The 17,448-nt window shown below is 32.3% G+C and overlaps 9 protein-coding genes across 9 annotated transcripts; 3 read left to right on the top strand and 6 right to left on the bottom strand.

The window, feature by feature from the left end:
• Positions 1-795: 795 nt before the first annotated feature.
• On the top strand, positions 796-1,815 carry cgd3_1450 (replication factor C like AAA+ ATpase; the record flags this gene model as incomplete). Its single annotated transcript, XM_626720.1, has 1 exon — positions 796-1,815. A coding segment is annotated over one exon (1,020 nt), but the record flags the coding sequence as incomplete, so codon positions are not given.
• Positions 1,816-2,090: 275 nt separating this feature from the next.
• cgd3_1440 (U1 small nuclear ribonucleoprotein c like finger) lies at positions 2,091-2,768 on the top strand (the record flags this gene model as incomplete). Its single annotated transcript, XM_626719.1, has 1 exon — positions 2,091-2,768. One exon carries the CDS (start codon positions 2,091-2,093, stop codon positions 2,766-2,768), a length of 678 nt encoding a protein of 225 aa, XP_626719.1.
• Positions 2,769-3,587: 819 nt separating this feature from the next.
• Positions 3,588-3,962, top strand: cgd3_1430 (hypothetical protein; the record flags this gene model as incomplete). The annotated part of the gene is made up of 1 exon (XM_626718.1): positions 3,588-3,962. The coding sequence occupies one exon, from the start codon at positions 3,588-3,590 to the stop codon at positions 3,960-3,962; it is 375 nt and encodes a 124-aa protein (XP_626718.1).
• Positions 3,963-4,166: 204 nt separating this feature from the next.
• On the bottom strand, positions 4,167-4,397 carry cgd3_1420 (conserved small protein; the record flags this gene model as incomplete). The annotated part of the gene is made up of 1 exon (XM_626717.1): positions 4,167-4,397. A coding segment is annotated over one exon (231 nt), but the record flags the coding sequence as incomplete, so codon positions are not given.
• Positions 4,398-4,594: 197 nt separating this feature from the next.
• Positions 4,595-4,927, bottom strand: cgd3_1410 (small hypothetical protein; the record flags this gene model as incomplete). The annotated part of the gene is made up of 1 exon (XM_626716.1): positions 4,595-4,927. The coding sequence occupies one exon, from the start codon at positions 4,925-4,927 to the stop codon at positions 4,595-4,597; it is 333 nt and encodes a 110-aa protein (XP_626716.1).
• Positions 4,928-4,960: 33 nt separating this feature from the next.
• On the bottom strand, positions 4,961-8,944 carry cgd3_1400 (pyrophosphate-dependent 6-phosphofructokinase; the record flags this gene model as incomplete). The annotated part of the gene is made up of 1 exon (XM_626715.1): positions 4,961-8,944. The coding sequence occupies one exon, from the start codon at positions 8,942-8,944 to the stop codon at positions 4,961-4,963; it is 3,984 nt and encodes a 1,327-aa protein (XP_626715.1).
• Positions 8,945-9,398: 454 nt separating this feature from the next.
• On the bottom strand, positions 9,399-11,807 carry cgd3_1390 (hypothetical protein; the record flags this gene model as incomplete). The annotated part of the gene is made up of 1 exon (XM_626714.1): positions 9,399-11,807. One exon carries the CDS (start codon positions 11,805-11,807, stop codon positions 9,399-9,401), a length of 2,409 nt encoding a protein of 802 aa, XP_626714.1.
• A 1,032-nt stretch (positions 11,808-12,839) lies between these two features.
• Positions 12,840-14,798, bottom strand: cgd3_1380 (hypothetical protein; the record flags this gene model as incomplete). Its single annotated transcript, XM_626713.1, has 1 exon — positions 12,840-14,798. The coding sequence occupies one exon, from the start codon at positions 14,796-14,798 to the stop codon at positions 12,840-12,842; it is 1,959 nt and encodes a 652-aa protein (XP_626713.1).
• Positions 14,799-15,492: 694 nt separating this feature from the next.
• Positions 15,493-16,959, bottom strand: cgd3_1370 (hypothetical protein, transmembrane domain or GPI anchor at C-terminus; the record flags this gene model as incomplete). The annotated part of the gene is made up of 1 exon (XM_626712.1): positions 15,493-16,959. One exon carries the CDS (start codon positions 16,957-16,959, stop codon positions 15,493-15,495), a length of 1,467 nt encoding a protein of 488 aa, XP_626712.1.
• Between the last annotated feature and the right edge of the window lie 489 nt (positions 16,960-17,448).

Here is a 17,448-nt window from a genome sequence, read left to right as displayed (position 1 = left end):
TAGTTGATTTGCGCTCACATTCAAATGCTTCAAAAAAAAAGAGAAAATCGAGAGAAATAAACAGAACCAAATTGAAGAATGTCAAGGCTACCAATCCTGAGCTTAAATTTTACTGTGTGCGTATAATTATTTAAATAATTAGTCATTTAAAACTTGACGATTATTATTTTGCCTGCTTTCCTTAGACCACTGTCAGACATACATTGATGCCGTTGCTCCTGTCTAGAAAAGAAATCAGCCAGAGTAATTTTAACTTGCCTTTTACTCAAATATTGCACAGTATTCGAACGAATTGAAATTTTTAAAAAAAAAAAATGTATTTTCACCCAGCTTTATAATTTCTGCTCAACATTCTTTTTCAAACAATCTCCCCACAATGTGCCGCCAAATTGGTGTGGCGCCAATTTGTCAATAAATTTCTGATGAATATTTGTAAAGTAAAAAAAGGGTGAATATAAAATTAGTAGAACTTTTGATTCTTGTATTTATAGTGATAACTAATTTGGGATATAGATTGCTTGCTGCTTTGATCGATTTTATTTCATTTACAAGTATTTTTTTTTTAAAGTCAGCATAAATGGCGCCAAGGGTGAGGTACCTATGTGGTATTTATATTACAAGTAGGAAAATGACAAATAAAGGGGAAAAGAAACAAAGAAAGGTGTGAGTGAATATATTATTTATATTGGGATTGCATTGGTTGTATATTGGGATTTATAGGATTAGGTTAAAGTTTTACTTAGCTATAGGCTGGTGAAGCAATAGCTGTTTAAAAATACAAGTATAAAACGCTAGGGAAATAAGTTGGTAAAAAGCAAGCAGATATTGGAAATGTCAACCCAAATTTGGATAGAAAAATATCGTCCAAAGATTTTGGATGAAATGGTTGGTAATGAAGAGGTTTTAACTCGATTAAAAGTCTTAGCCAAGCATGGTAATATGCCAAATCTACTTCTTTCTGGTCCTCCAGGAACAGGAAAGACTACTAGTATTCACTGTCTGGCTTCTGAAATGCTTGGAAGTAAATATGGTAGAGCTGTTCTAGAATTAAATGCATCAGACGACCGTGGAATTGACGTTGTTAGAGATAAGATCAAGAGCTTTGCAAGAGAGAAAATTGACTTACCTGAAGGAAGGCACAAAATTGTAATACTGGACGAAGTAGACAGTATGACAGACTCAGCACAACAAGCTCTCAGAAGACTAATGGAAGTTTACTCAGAAAGTACCCGTTTTGCTCTAGCTTGTAATCAATCAACAAAAATTATAGAGCCAATCCAAAGTAGATGCGCAATTATTAGGTACTCAAAGCTTACAGATGCACAAATCAGAAAAAGATTATTTGAGATTATCAAGATGGAGAACATTCCATACGTTGATTCTGGAATTGACACTCTTGTATTTACTGCAGATGGAGATATGAGAATTGTAATTAACAATCTCCAAGCAACTTACCATGGATTTTCTATGGTTTCTAGAGATAATGTACTCAAAGTCTCCGACATTCCCTCTCCTGAGAAAATTAAGAGTATTTTGGACTCTTGTGTTAAATGTAACTGGAGATTAGCTCACTCCATTGTTGAAGAACTTTTTATTGGGGGTTACTCACCACTTGATATTGTCATTACCATGAGAAATGTATTGAAAAGATATCAACTCCCTGAAAGGGCCATTTTGGAGTACCTAAAAGAGGTCGGGAGATGCCACTTTGTCATGCTTGATGGTTGTGCCACCCCCTTACAATTAGACAAACTTCTTGGCCAATTGTGTATGATTTCTGCTAGATGTGGTTTAAATTCAAATAAGACCAACTAAAACCCTGATCTAAATTTGCCACCAAATATTTGTAGAATTCTATTACTTTGAAATTAAAGTTTATATAGCTAACTTTTTTTTTCTATATATCTTACCTGATTCAATAATATTAACGGGCATGGCAATTTAAACATTGCATGAATTTGGCGCCTTTTTTTTACATATTAATGGACTATTCATTAGAGAGAGAAAAAAAGGAAAAGAAGTAAATCGCTTATACTGAAGCTAAAATAGGTAGTAAAGATAGATCTGAGGAATTCAGAGATACGGAATATATGAGGAGGAACAAAGAGGTAAACAATAAACATTATTGTCAAGTTTGCAAAATTTGGATAGAAAATCATCCAAATAATATAAGAAGCCACCAAGAAGGCGGAAGGCACAACTATAATTTAAGAAAGTTGTTGAAAAGTGAAAACTATAGGGAACTACAGAAGAAAAAAGATGAGGAAGAGGTCCGAAAGGAGTTTATGAAGTTACAAGGGGTCGAGCAAACTTCTAATCGTGAAAAGAAAAGAATCAAACTGATAGATAAGGAAGTCAGATCAGGAAGTTCTACCACTTTTGGAGATAATGTTTTCACAGCCAATTATACCTTTGATGATTCAAAGAATATTTTTGAAAAAAAAGATCATAATGAAAGCCATGACAAAACGAACGAAATGGGAATTATTGGGAAATGGGAAGAAGTTAAAGAGTCTGAATCTGCCTTTTTAGGAAATATTACCTTAGAACAACAAGATCATACTCAAATCCCGAACCCATTTAAGCCTATTGAAGGATGTGTCCAGATCAAAAAGAATAGTTTATCCCAAAAAGTCTACTCATGTATTTCCGATATTGAAGGAAGCTTTGAAGAACAACAATTTAATGAGAAGAGTACTTCTGATTATCAAAAAGCGAAAAATGAAAAGATAAAAATTGTCTTTAAATCTCGAAAAATTCCCCGTTAAGTACGGAAATTGACACATTCACTATATTACACTCATTTGCAAGTTGCAATAATGCCTATTTTCATTCCAAATAAGGAGATTGTGGGCCGCTTTTATTGAAACCAAATTTGTATTAAGCATATTATCAATCTTTACTTTAGGTTCTATTCATATAATGCATATTTAAAACTATTATAATAGCAAATTAAGGGGGGATAATTAAACTATAAGTATTTAAAGCATCGATTTTGGCTCAAAAGCAGTGCTAAAATGAATCAAACCATCTAAAAGGTAATTATTTTAAATATCCCACTTTGTTTCACTATTTCTAAATTTACTTTTTTTTCTTTTTAACCATTTAAATCCTTTCATATATTTTATTATTTTCATTTAAATATTTTCTTAAAAGGCGCCAAACTGATAGCATTTTTTCTTAATAGAAGTTATAATCAAATGAAAAAACTAGTTTGGCAAAAATTGTGAAAGCCAAATAAAGAAAAACAAGGAAGTTGAATTTACATAAAGCTTTTTATATATTCATAATTAAGATTCGAAGCCTTTTAGTCAAATGAACTATAATACTTTAAAGATTGATGAGTTGAAGGAGCTATTAAAAGAAAGAGGCTTATCTGTTACTGGGAGAAAGGTATGTGATAATTGACTTTAATCTTAATCTGTAATGAAATTTGAATATTAATTGTAATTTTTTCTGTTTTTTAGCAACAACTAGTTCAAGCATTGATTGATTATGACTCACAAAATAACCATACAGATAGTACAGTACCAGCCGCTACTGCTACTACATCTGTATCAGCAGAGAAAGAGGAATTTGATGAGCCAATGACTAATTCTAGTAATGAAGTAAAAACTGATCAAGGAGAAAAGAATGTAAGCATTTCTGAGCCAGTAAGACAAACAATATGTATAAGTGATGTTAACCAACTTTCTGAAAAAGAAAGAGTTGAATTAAGAAGACAGAAGTTTGGAGCATGTGGCCCATCCACAGAAGCTGAGAAAAGGCTTGCTCGTTCAAAAAGATTTGGTTCTACGTCAGAAGATGATAAGAGAAAGCTTAGACAAGAAAGATTTGGAATGATATCAGAAGCTGACAAAATTAAAAATAGAAGAGAAAGGTTTGGAACAATGTCAAGAGTAAATGATCCAGATCATGAAAAGAAGATCCAAGCAAGAAAATTAAGATTTGGTTTGAAGTAGCCGGAACAAATTCCTATTACACAAACTTAACGATAAATATTTAGTACTTAGAAAATATTTAATTTAAAATATCTATTTAATTTGCTACAATTATGGATAACTTTTAAGCTTTATAATTCCTGAAAATCTCAAAGTATAACTTTCTGATATTTTGAGTGAGACTCATTTTGTAGTCATAAATGTATTACAAAACCTTGAAATGAATTATCTATAGAATAATGTCATGCCTGCCATTAGAATGCATGCGAATGACACATATGGGCTAAGTCTATCTCCAATAACCGCCATTTTACCTAGAATTCCCAAAAAACCTGACTTTTTATTGTCTATTAAGCCTGGAATTTTTGGACGTAAATACGAGCATGTACATATTGACAGCAAGACCACCACAATCATGCTTTGAAAATTGAATAGAGCAGACATTTTGATCGAGAACTAACTGTGAAATATCTTCACTCAGCCAATTCTAACAATAATTGTAATAATTTCAATGATTATATCAGCTTATTTTTTATATTCTTACCACCCCCTCTATTTCACAAATATAAAATAAATGAGCTGTAAGTTCCCGCCAAATAATAGCCGTCATTCAAAAGTATTGTAAAGTATTTAATAATCTAAATTCTAAAACATTAGATAGTGACTGGCTGGGATAACGCCCAGCTGTAACCAAGTGGAGTCGTTAAAGGTTTAGGATGGGATACTGTGTCACTACATCCCGGAAGTAACATTGCACGATGGCTGCCCATTACAAGGCTGCAGTCTCTAGAGTTGCCTTGGTGGAGACCGAGGTGACTTGTGAGATAGTGAAACCCGTACCGCCGGAGGCTGGAAACAGAGCACGGAAAAGGGTTCGCTGTAGTACGGTGTAAGGATAACAGTAGTTGTGTAACTTCCTGGCATCTCAGTGATTCGCGAGATTCATCTCGGACTAAATTTTTCGTAAAATATATGATTGCACACATTTTGGCGCCTTACCGCCAAAATGTGTAATTGAATTAATTGCAAGTTTCCTGATTAATAATATTGTTAACAATCATTTCCAGATTGGTTTCATTATTATTGCTTTTGCATTTTAAGTTTGATGTGTAGTTTGCTATTGAGTTTGTTTTCTGTATGCATTCTATTTGTTCTGGTTTAGATTTTCTGTGGTTACAGCTGCTCATTATTGAAATAGAATTTTGAATTGCCTTTAAGTGTTGTATAGTAGAGTTTAAAATATCCTTTTCAACACCTAATTGGCATAATGTCTTAATTTCAAGTAATATTTGATCCATTTCTTTTAGGTTTCGCGTATAAACGTATTCACTTTCAAATAGTGTTCTGTTGAATAAATTTTTGAATAGATTAAAGTATTGAATAGGGCCTGGATTAGCATAAGTATTATCGACTTCCCATTTTTCAATGTGGTTCATTAAAAGTTTAAATGAAGGGTTATTGCGCAAATTAACGGAATTCAGTTTGCATATGAATTCAAGTTGATGGCCAGCATTTCCTAGTGTAGATTCGGTTAGAAGTTTCTTTGATTCAAATGAAAGATTTGAGTTGTTTCTTGAATCCTGTATTTTATCTCCTTCAATATTTAAAGTCATTAAAGAGGAAATAGGAATAGCATACATATTCCAACTATCTGTCTGGCTCAATACCCCCTTAATCCCCGTAACATATCCCCCAACCAAGTTACTATTAATTATTTTTGATGCAAGCATTCCGTACATTAATCCAAGTGTAGAGTCAAAATCAGAAGGGATACAAGCTCTGACTTGATCTGTAAAACTAAAGCACACTGGGTTCATCCCATTCTTAATTTTATTCTTAGACCTTCTAAATTTGAGTTCCTTTTGAACCAGAGCTGAGAGTATAATCTCAGTCCTAACATCACATATCTTTCTTGAATTAATCAAATTCTCAATAAGTCTCGTATCTATATCACTAAATATAAGTTTGAAATCCTCAACAACTTTTTTCTCATATCTACTTAAACTTTCAGAACCCAGAATCTCGCATCCTGAATTTGAAGCATTACATAAATTCTGAGTGCTAAACCTTGAAAATATCTTCCTATACTCTCTTGTTGGGTATACCTGGTCAAAAAGACCTTCTGATACCAGGAGCCCGCCAAAATTATTTCCCTGATTAGATCTCAAACAAATTATATCACAAATTTCAGTAATAATATCATCTAAAGTGACCCCAGCCATTTCTGAACCATAAACTGAAAGTTTTCCATCTGCATATCTTTCTGGAATTACAACCAAATTTGGATGAGTTTGTATTCCAACCTCTAAAGCAACATTTGAAGTCTTATCGCCTATCATCTTCATGAAATACCAATACTTTGTTGCTGAAGCTGAATCTGTTAACAGATTTCCAACCAAAGTTGAAATACTCTTAGTTACAGAGTCAAATCCAATACATGTCTCAATCATTTGATGAGAAATACTGTTTTCCAAGCAAACTGGAACAAACACTACTGGGATCTCACTCTTCATGCCATTTAACGACATGCAAATTAATTGCTCCGATATAGAGGCGCCAAACGTTGCCGCCTCACTGTTCCCCACAATTGCAATTGCACGCATATTAAAAAATGACAAGAGTTGAGAGAGGAAGTCATTACTAACTAGCCCTTTGCATGAAAGAACGCAAGAGCTGTTTGTGAATTCTTGGTTATCATTAGCTTTTAAAGTTGTATTTGAGCTCTTTTTTTCTGAGACATTCATTTTTATTTCTACTCCATTTGGGAATATACAGCCTCCAGAATTGAGAGAATTCTCAAAGAAAGCCAATGATCCTTCGGAAGTAAGATCGACTTTTAGAGCTTTTCCTTCTGAAAAGTCTGAGAGAGACTTAAAAACTATAAGCTGTTTAAGCGATGGTAGTCCATTGACTAGTCCACAAATTACATTCTGAGTACCAGGAGTTGAAAGGCATGATAGAATTAATCCAAGTGACTCACAAGCTAGTGAATTACCCATGGAAGATTTTGACTGGCTGTTCTCTCTTATCTCTGTGAATCCTGATGAGTATTCCTCCTCTTTTAATTGTAGTATTTTGCTGTTGTGTCTCCCAGTCTGATGAGGTAAACATTTAGTAATAATGTAAGCATCTAAATCTCTGCATGAGGAGGAAATGATTAGATCATCGTTAAACTTGGAAGCTGTTGAAAGAAGGATCTTCTGTATCTTCATGTCGTCCTTTGATCTATTTTGAGAGCTTTCTGACCCTGATAATTTATGACTCATTTTATTCTCGCATCTATCCTCCATTCTAAGTAAATCCTCCACTCTTGGAGGAGAAATCATATAATTAGTTACTCCGGAATTAGGACCATCAAATTGTATTGGTCCTGGATTTCTGTAATAATCATTCAACTTCCACTCAGATCTAACTTGACAATAAGCTAAGTAAGATTGTCCTTTAAGATCTACTAAGTACTTCTTAATAACGGGAACAGACTTCCCTTTTCTAAGCTCAATATTCATCATATATGTAAGAGGACATCCTGCTGGTTCCCATTGTTCAGGAGTTAAGCTTAGCTTCCTGACTACTGCCATATATCCTGAACGCTGATTGTCTATAAGAGCTGCTGCAGTATGTCCAAGAGCAAAGCAATAACTTGCATCAAAATTTGAAGGTAAAGCGCATCTTCCTTCATATCCAAAGTAGTGAGTCTTAACATTGTCTAAAATATAATCCTTCTTTACCCTCTCAAGTTTTTCTTTTGCCATGTGTACTAACAACTCTTCTGTTGCTATCTTTGCTACTTGAACGTTACCATGTGGATCCCTTTCTAAAAGGAGCTGATTTTGTACATCTGAAGGAAGCTCCAAGAAAAGAGTCTTCATTTCTTGACTTAAGCTATCTATAATCTGTTTTCTATCGTTAGTTTTAAGCAAAATAAGATTTAATTCTTTGATTAAAGTCTCAAATTCTGGAATAAACTCTATTAACCCTTCGGGTAATAATACAATTCCATGTTTCTTTCCCAGTGAATCTCTTTTTAGAATCATTTCTACAATTTCGTCTACTATCGACATCAAAGATCTGTTCTCTTCCTTAATTTCTTCTCCAATCAAGATCATATTCGCTCTAGTCTGAAGACCGCATTCTAAAGTAATGTGAGATGCAGATCTTCCCATCAACCTTACAAAATAGTATCCGTATCCCTCAGTTTTAATTGCATCCATAATACTTCCAATCTGTTCACTATAAGTTTTCACTGCTGTATCATAACCAAAAGATGTCTCAATTACCTCGTTTTTCAAATCTCCATCTATGGTCTTGGGACATCCTACAACTACTGTACTAGACGAGTTACGTTTGAAGTATTCTGCTAGAACTGCTGCATTTGTATTAGAATCATCTCCTCCTATTACTACTAGGCCATGTAATTTGAGTTTTTCACAAATCTCCAAGGAAGCTCTCATTTGTTCTTCTGTTTCAATTTTGTGACGGCCTGAACAAATAATATTAAACCCTCCCTGGTTAAGTATACCGTTAATATCATCTTCAGTTAACTCTCTGTATCTCCCACTATATACTCCTTCTGGGCCTCCTAAAAATCCAAAAAGCTGACTACTTTGGTTACAAAGTTTAATATAAGACATTAATCCAGCAATCACATTATGACCTCCTGAGGCCTGACCTCCCGATAATACTACTCCGATTCTTCTGGCGGGAAACTTCTTCCATGAGCTACTTCCATCTGAAATGGCCTCAAACTTCACCAAACTGTTTCCAGATGTTAAAGGAAAATAGGCAGAAACGTCAGATCTTTCCATTTTCCCCATTCCTTCAAAAGCTGAAACTTCCTTAATAGATAACGGGGATCTTAGTATGTGTGGTAGGCATGGCTCCCACCTTCTCCTCCACATTTGCATGTTTGATTGGCCTTCATGCAAGCTTGAAGCAGAAAGTAGTGAAACATCTCTTGAATCGCCCTTGTTTCTTTTTAGTTCAGTTTGTTTATAGTTACTCATTGTTACTTATTTTCCTAGTTTTGAATTAATTGGTAATATATTGCTAATCTCTGATATTACCTTTTAGTTGTGATTGCTATTTTTCTATTGATATTATATTTCTATATTCTGCTGGCTCTTGTTCTTAATTTCTCTATTTCTTCTTAAAAAAAAATCTAGAAAAGTAAGCCAGCCCTTTATTCCCTTTTAAAATCCGATTCCAAAGCTGATATGTAAAACCTATTTATTTTATTATTGATATTAATTTTTTTCGATAATTTTCTTTTCACATGCAATTTCCTCGGTCTAGGGCCAACTTGAAAATATTTTGCATGTGGCGCAGGCGGGAAAACGAAGATAACTAGTTTTTTCCTGATTGTGAATGCAGGCGAAAAAATAAATAAATCAAGAGTAAATAATAGAGAACGATTTTAATAAATATATTTGTAAATTAGTATATGCTAGAATAACCTCACTAAACGGTCAAACTAGAAAAAATAAGCTTAATTTGCTGAGGGTCGTGCCTGAGAAAAGAACTTTTTTGAGGCCAAATTAGGGTAATTTGGTCAAATATTAACTCGTATTGGCGGGAAATGTGTGCGAAAAGGTTTTTTAAAATATTATTTCTAATTTGTTTATCTTGAATTCGATCAGCGTTGGCAAAAGGGATGGCTCCAAATCGTAAGATACTTTCAAAGAACTGATCAATGATAACCTGTGATAGTATTAAAAGTGGGTCCTGGCCTGGATCGCTTTCACTACTATTGTAGTTAGAATTAGGTTCAAGTTTGGGGTCAGTATTACTATTAGCAGATCCCTCAAATACTTGGGGGGTTGTTAAACCTTCTTTTTTGGCTTCAAGCTCTTTAAGCAGTTCCCCAAATCTATATTTATCACAAAATTCTTCTTTTAAAAAATCAGTTAGTTTGGAAACTTCATCATTGATAATTTGATTTGCAATTTCAATCTGTTTCTCTAATAGGACTTTCATTTTTTGAAAAGTTGTTAGTACTGAGAGGCAGTAGTTTACGTTATTGATCCGAATGATTGATGCAAGAGGAGTTTTGTCTGAAGTAGCAACTGAACAGATAGCATTAAACATAGGGTTAATAAAGGTGTCAAGCATAGATGTTAGGGTAGAGTTAATGTCCTCAATTTTTGGAATGTTGTCATTTGAAATCGCAAGAACTCCATTTTGTATTGTAGAGAGGATGTCTTTTAAGAGGGAAGACCATTCCATGACCAAAATGGATATGGAAAAGTCTGTAGTTATGATTTCAGAAATGCGAGAGGATATGTTTTCTTTGACAATTCCCGCATACACATAATATTGAGCAATTGCTTCTTCTCTTAAATCTTTAAAACGCTGAATAAGTAAAGGAAATGCAAGACGGGCTTGTTTTGGTTTTGAGCTAAATCTCTTAGGTAGGATCTTAAACATTGGAATTAATGTCTCAACATAATTATTGATTAAATGTGCAATTTTAATTCCAATAGTAATTCCTATCTTAAGAGAAGTTAGGTTACCAAAATGATGAGTGGAATCCGGCCTGGATGTCTGTGGAGGATGAAACTGACGAAGAATATCTCTGATTGCTCCAGAAAAGGGGATACAAAGTGTATGAGTAATGCTATTTAAAATATTCTTGGCCATGTTATCAAGTGATTCTGGCTCAGAAGTATCGCTTTGGTTAAAGTCCAGATGCTTTTCTTCAAACTCACAATCTTCACACATCTGATAGCCAAAGGCTTTAATAAGAAATTCAGACTCAATGGAAACTCCACAAACGCGAATCCATTCGAAAATAGACTCCAGGTAGTCCAGTAGATTAGAGGAATAGTTGTTGTCTCCAATAGAAATTCCATGACCAATAATATGGTTAAATCTATATTCCAAGTACTTTGATCTGGTTTCAACAACGCAGGTAAGTAAAGAATGGCACTGTTCTTTATGATGAAGCTCGAGTATTTCGACAGACTCCTGAAAGCTTTGACTTCCAAAAATACATACTTTCTCTTCAGTTCCTTTTTCTATTCCTTCTGTCTCATCTTCATCATTCTGTGACTGTTCAAATTGATCATTAAATTCATCAGGTGACTTAGAGATCACTAGATCAACCAAGAAGCTTGTGATTTCAGTCGCCAGCTGATTTCTTTTAAGTTCCAAATCTAATATTAATGCTTTCAGATTAATCAGAATTTGTGGTATCATACTAGAGTATTCACGGTCACTCTTAAGCTTAGAGAGGACAGATTCCGAAGTATTTTGTGAATCTAGTGAATCACCAGAAAGGATTTCAATCAGTTTCTTGGAATTGATTTCGCTGGCCATACATTTGTTGTAAATTGCAACTAAAGATAACAAGAGATTCCCCTTGGATTCATCCATGGAAGATTTTAAGTTCTTAATATCGCCCACAAAATTGGTACTTAAGTGTGATAACATTGTATTACACATATTTTTCTTATTCTCTACTAATTGTATTTGATCTTGTATCATGCTAAACTCCTCCAAAAGGGGAAAAGTAAATTTATTCCAGTTTGTTAGCTGAGTTGTAACATTCTCATTAAACTCCTTTTCAAATGATCTGATTTCATTATTCATTGCTCTCAAATCATCAATAAAAGGTTTTAAAGAGTCCAAACAACTCTCTGCAACCATTAGATGGTACTTATATATTAAAAGCTGCATGGATCTACACTTGTTTTGACCTTTAGTATTCAGTAATTCAGTAACTAAGTGCTTTGGGATCCCCTCAGATATATCATCTACTGTGTCTAAGCTGATAAGCCCATTAATTAATTCCTCATTCTCTCCTAGCTTTAGCTCTAGTACTCTATTCAGTTTCTTCTTAAAAGGATGATTTATCGCAGAATTCTCCATTTTCTTGTACAATCTCCTCCAACTAATTAACTCAATAGCTTCAGTGTGTACTCTAATATTATTAACTTATTCCCACACAATCAAAAGATCATGATCCACTACCAAAATACCTTTGAACCTTCAAACAAAAATTTTATATTTCAGCCTTCACTCTACAAAACTATATATTTCTTAAGAAATTCTCCCTTAGACTTGAACAATTTTTCTACAAACCTTTTTGCATTCTTTTCTCCTTAAATAATAGGTACCCCTTAATTATTTATTGTAGATTGGCGCCAAACACTAACCAAAATACATGACTTTGGCGCCACCATTCTAAAATTGATAATCAAGTCTGGAATTTTGGAAATCTGAGAAGTTTAACAACAAATCGTCAATAGACTTTTCAACACTGTTGTTGTTGGCTTTAAGTATGTTTTCGGCTTGTGTAAGTGATAAATCAAATAACTGTGAAAGTTTTTGAATGTTTCCCGCGTCAACATTAACAATGCTTAGATTCTAAATTTACATATAGTTGATAATTACTAGGAACTAAATTATTAAAGAGCATCAGCAATGCTATCACTAAAACTCTTCAAAAATATTATTTAGCAAACTTACCTTCATATCCTCATCTAGTGCCTTCTTTGTTGCCAAAAGAGATGACTGAATGTCAAAATTGAAGTTGGAACTCCCATCCAAGCCTTCATTATTATTTGTATTTAGGCTTGTTAGATCTTTTTCTCCTCGAGTATTATCTACCATGATCAGTATAAACAATTATATTAATATTACAGCTAGCTTTAATTAACAAAAACCTTTTATAAGGCATATGCTATATATTAATAATTCTGATTTATTAATATAATTTGTTATTATTTTTTTTAACTTTGAATTTCTATTATTTTGCCTAGTTACCCTAAGTAATACTAATTTAGATCTGGCGGGAATAATAAAGGTTTGAAAGATGCAAATATTTTAGAAAAAAATAACTTAATAAATTACACATATCATAAATGTGGATATGCCAAAAACTAAATGTTAATTACAATATTAATGGATAAAGTGCTGAGTTCCTGGACTATAGTCTAAGTTAGTACTTGGAGTGTTAATTACATCATTCTTAATTCTGTCAAACTCTTTATAGGGAGAGTTTTCATATTCAGTTTCTGAGTATTCAATATCAAGGCGCTGCTTGTAACTCGGAGATAATGCAATATAGCCTAGATCCTGCTCAATATTTTGCATAATATCGGGGTTTAGGTTGTCCAAATAATTTATAGTTGAGAAATTAATGTATGAGATTCTATCTCTCATGTACTTGAAAGCACTAACAGTATAGTTATTATTGTAAACACTGATATTGTTTACAAACTGGAATTCATCACTTGGAGTAGTTTCCAAGGATGAATTACATAAAATCTTGTAATCCTGATCTCCTTTACACTCCTTATTCTTATAGTACACTTTAAATACAACTTGATGGATACCATTTGATAGGAAAAGATTATATCTGTAGACATTTTCCTCCTGATTGAGCCACATCTTCTTTGGTTCTGACCATCTGTTTCTAATTTTTTGCAAAATGAAGATTTCTGAAATCTCCTGAACGCTCCAACTCCATTTAATAGGAACTAGTTTATATCTAGAATCAGCATTCTTCCTAACTAAATAACCAAGAAGGAATTTCTCAATAGTCTCTTTAGCTAAAGCTCTAGCTGAGAATATGGAATTTGTCAGGATTTCCCTCTCAATGTTGATATTTTTTAAATATATATTTCTCCAGAAATTTTGTATGCATTTTGCATTTTGATTTCTTTTTTTAACAATCTCAGTAAAATTCTTCTCATGAAGAGTCGACCAATTATACTCATTTATACATTTATGACTTCCATTGTTTGAAGGCGTCCCTTCACACAGAGATGCGCCAAATCTAGTCAGAAAACTTCTCCAACATGCTTGTATTTGCATTGCAGAAGTGTTCAAGAGCTTAATTGGTCCATATTTTCTGAAATATAGATATTTCTTGCATAGATATCGTCTGAAATAACATTGAATAACTATTGCAGCTAAATGTAAAAGTAAATTAAACCTTACAAAATAAAATGCTGATTTGTTAAGTTTTGAAATTAATCCAGTGATTTCACTATTATCAATAAATCTCCTTAATTGACAGTTTTCTCTATTGTTACTTTTTGAATTTGGGCTATTCACTGTTTCCAAAGGAAAAATCTCCAAATTAGGTAACTTTTCCTTCTGTAATGAAATACTCCTTACAAGTACCTCATTATTTTCACTTGTCTCATTAATCGAACATTCCAATTCAACTGACAATTCTGGCTTTATTTTTCTCGCAGAATCTTCAGTAAGTGAATATAAATCAAGTGAAAGTCCATATCTATTTCTATTACTATTTAGTCTTTCATTTTCGCTATCTTCAATTTCATTAATCTGACTATTTACAGAGGATTTTAATCTCTCAGCCGAATCTTTCTCTATTAAATTTAGAGGAATTGAAGATGTAATAGACTTTACTTTGTTTCCAGCTATTTTAGGTTCCTGATCTTCTGCTAATACTACGTTTGACGAAATCTTCGAAGCTAAATCAGATGTTGATCTTAAAGATTGAATTGTATTAAACTCATTGGATCTCCTGCTACTGAGAGCAGAATCGATGGAACCATTTTGTTGAAAGTTTGAGTGACTATTTTGTACTATATTTGAATTGTAACAACCTCTCATTTGTTGTCTAGTAAAGTTATTATTGGGGTTTATAGGATAGAAGATTTGCTGAGATCCATTTTGTATGATTCTTCCTATAGTATTACTTCTTCTTACTACCGAATAATCATCTTTTTCTCCATGATTGATAAAAGATCTGCTTTCAGTGATTGGAAATTTTGCAGCTTCTCTAGAATTTATTCTGTCATTTAAGGTGATTCTAATTCTGTTTGATTTACCAGAGCTTTGATTATTGCTATCCACGTTTCTATTGTATAGACGACTAAACATTTTCAAAGGTATTGTAGTGTCCCTTTAACCATTACTTTTCAAAAATCTACTTAATTAGCTTTACTTTTGTAAATATTCTAATAGTAACAATTATTATTATTACAAAAAAGTAGCTTAGACCAGTATGATCACGAAATTTTACTCAATTGATTAATACACAATTTACAAAAATAATTTTATTAATTAGTATCCAGCTTTATTGAATAAATCTTTAAAGTGTGATAATTCTACTAAAATGTTATTATTATGATCACAATCATAAATTAATAATAAATTATTTCCTTATTTTTAGCCGTTTTAATTAGAGTTTTACGTTTTTACCACTCTATATTATCAATTTAGTATTAATTACTATTATTTGTTTAATTTGACCTAGTTATTTAGTCTAAAGCATACATTATTAGGCGGGTATTTTGGCGCCAACGTTGTTATTTTGCATGTAAATTGTGAGTAATAATAAAAGTGTAGGAAACTAGGAAGAGATGAATAGAATTAAATATCAATTAAAATACAAAAATAATTTCCTTCTAATTAAGTAAACCTATTCGATAGCATTATGATAAGGTGTTTTCAAAGAATAAGTGAATTAATGGGTTTTCGGTCTAAATGTTTTTATTTAAAAGCGGGAAGTTATATCAAATTAGCTAAACATGAATTTCTGAAGTAATTTTTTGAATATTTGATCTAATTCTCTTTACTGAAAAATAAAAATAAAAAAGAGTAAAAAATGTGTTAGTTGATAGGAAAGTAGAATAAACTTACGTGAACTTTTGTAGGATTCTCCAACAATATTGATTTTATTGGATACTCCAATGATAGGTAAAACAACAATTTCCATACTCCCACAAGCTTTAATTTCATCATTAATTATAAATTGGAGATAATGAGCCCCTTTTGTGAGACATATATTAATTAGAAAACAGTTTTCCTGGTTGTCCCAATTAAGTTTTAAATGTTCTTGCCATGGCTTACACGTGAAAGATCCTCTTAACTTAACTTCATATTTTGAATATTCATAGTTTTGAGTATTGCTGATTTCAGAAGAACAATTATTATTAGCTGAATCATCATTATTCCAAATCCATTTGATATACACATCTTTAATGATAGAATCCATAAACTTTCTTGTTTTATATCCTTTCCATAAAGAAGCTATCTTACAACTTGCAGCATTTCTAGCAGTCATAACATTTTTTATTAAGAGCTCTCTCATAATCTGGTTACGATACATATAAATTCTCCAATATCTTTGAATAATATGAATTGCATTCATGATTTGATTTTTTGAAAATTTACTTCTAGTAACTGGATTAATATATCTTACCATTCTATTATTATCAAAATTTCTAAAGTGTTTTTGAATAATACTTGCTGAATAACTCATAAGGGCATAGTTTAATCCTCCAATTGTACTTTTCTTGTTAATTCTCTGAAATCTGTTAATCTTGACAGATCCTTTGATATTATTAATATTAATAAAATTTTCAGAATCATCAATTTCTATTTGGTGGGAAATTATTGAAATTATCTGCTGAAGTGTTTGAGCAAGTTCAGGTGAGACAAGTATTTCAGTAATAGATGACTCATTAGCCTTGTTGATTTGGCCACTAAAACATGAATTGATTGGTGATTTTACAAGACCTCCACATTCACTGATTGGATTCCTTAATCTCGAAAAATAACTACTAGGATTAATTAATTTATTTCTTGAAGAGTTTAAACACATATCAGTAGGAGAACTCATGAGTGATATATTTCCAGTAACAATTTGGTCTCCTTTTTCATTAATAGCTAATAATCCGTTATTCAAATTAGTATATGGAGTAACTTTAGGCCCAAATTTATGAACATATTTTTTATCATTGCTGTAAACGTTAAAGAACATATTATTCCTTAGATTTTGATTTGGAATCATCTGAATTATTGGTTCTGGACTTGGTAAAACCATTGTATTCCCAACTGTCTTAACATGATCTGTTATCATAACTGGAGACATTGGACTTAAAATACCAATACACGGATTATTTCTACCCACATTATCGTTAATTCCACCAATTAAAGATGACATATAATTTACTATCTTATAGACAATAGTTTCGTTTCTTGTTGGTCTACGACCATTCTCTTCTTCTGCCCTCACATTCTCATTATTTATCAACATCTCTTCCTAATTAATTTTCCTTTTCTTTTTATATACCCAAATATTTATACTTTAATTTAATTAACACGTCTCTATTTAATTTGAACTGCTTGCTATAAAATTTAATGTGTAATTATTTATTTATTATGTTATTATTTTCTCTTCTAAGTCCAAACGTCTAATTAATTCACTTAATTAACTTTTGTAAATTTTTCACCCGTCTGGCTCACCGTTCATATCACAAAATAAGTATTAACACTGTTGTTATTAATTTAATTAATTATGGTTTTACTAATTTTTTTTCCAAGCCTTTCATAACCCTGTTATTTCACTTTTGGTATTTTTGACCAACGATAATAATTTTTACATGGAATTGTTTCCCGCCAAAACAATTCATTTAGTTATTGAATAAATATAGATCAAATACGTAAATTTAATTTAAAAATTAAAAGAGGGGAGAAGGGGGATGGGAGAGATGACTGAATTATTATTATCAGGTCATATTAATGC

Source organism: Cryptosporidium parvum, chromosome 3 (genome assembly GCF_000165345.1).
Source record: "Cryptosporidium parvum Iowa II chromosome 3, whole genome shotgun sequence".
Lineage (NCBI taxonomy): Eukaryota > Apicomplexa > Conoidasida > Eucoccidiorida > Cryptosporidiidae > Cryptosporidium > Cryptosporidium parvum.
Note: the sequence above shows the minus strand (reverse complement) of the source record. Positions and strands in the feature narration are given on the sequence as shown.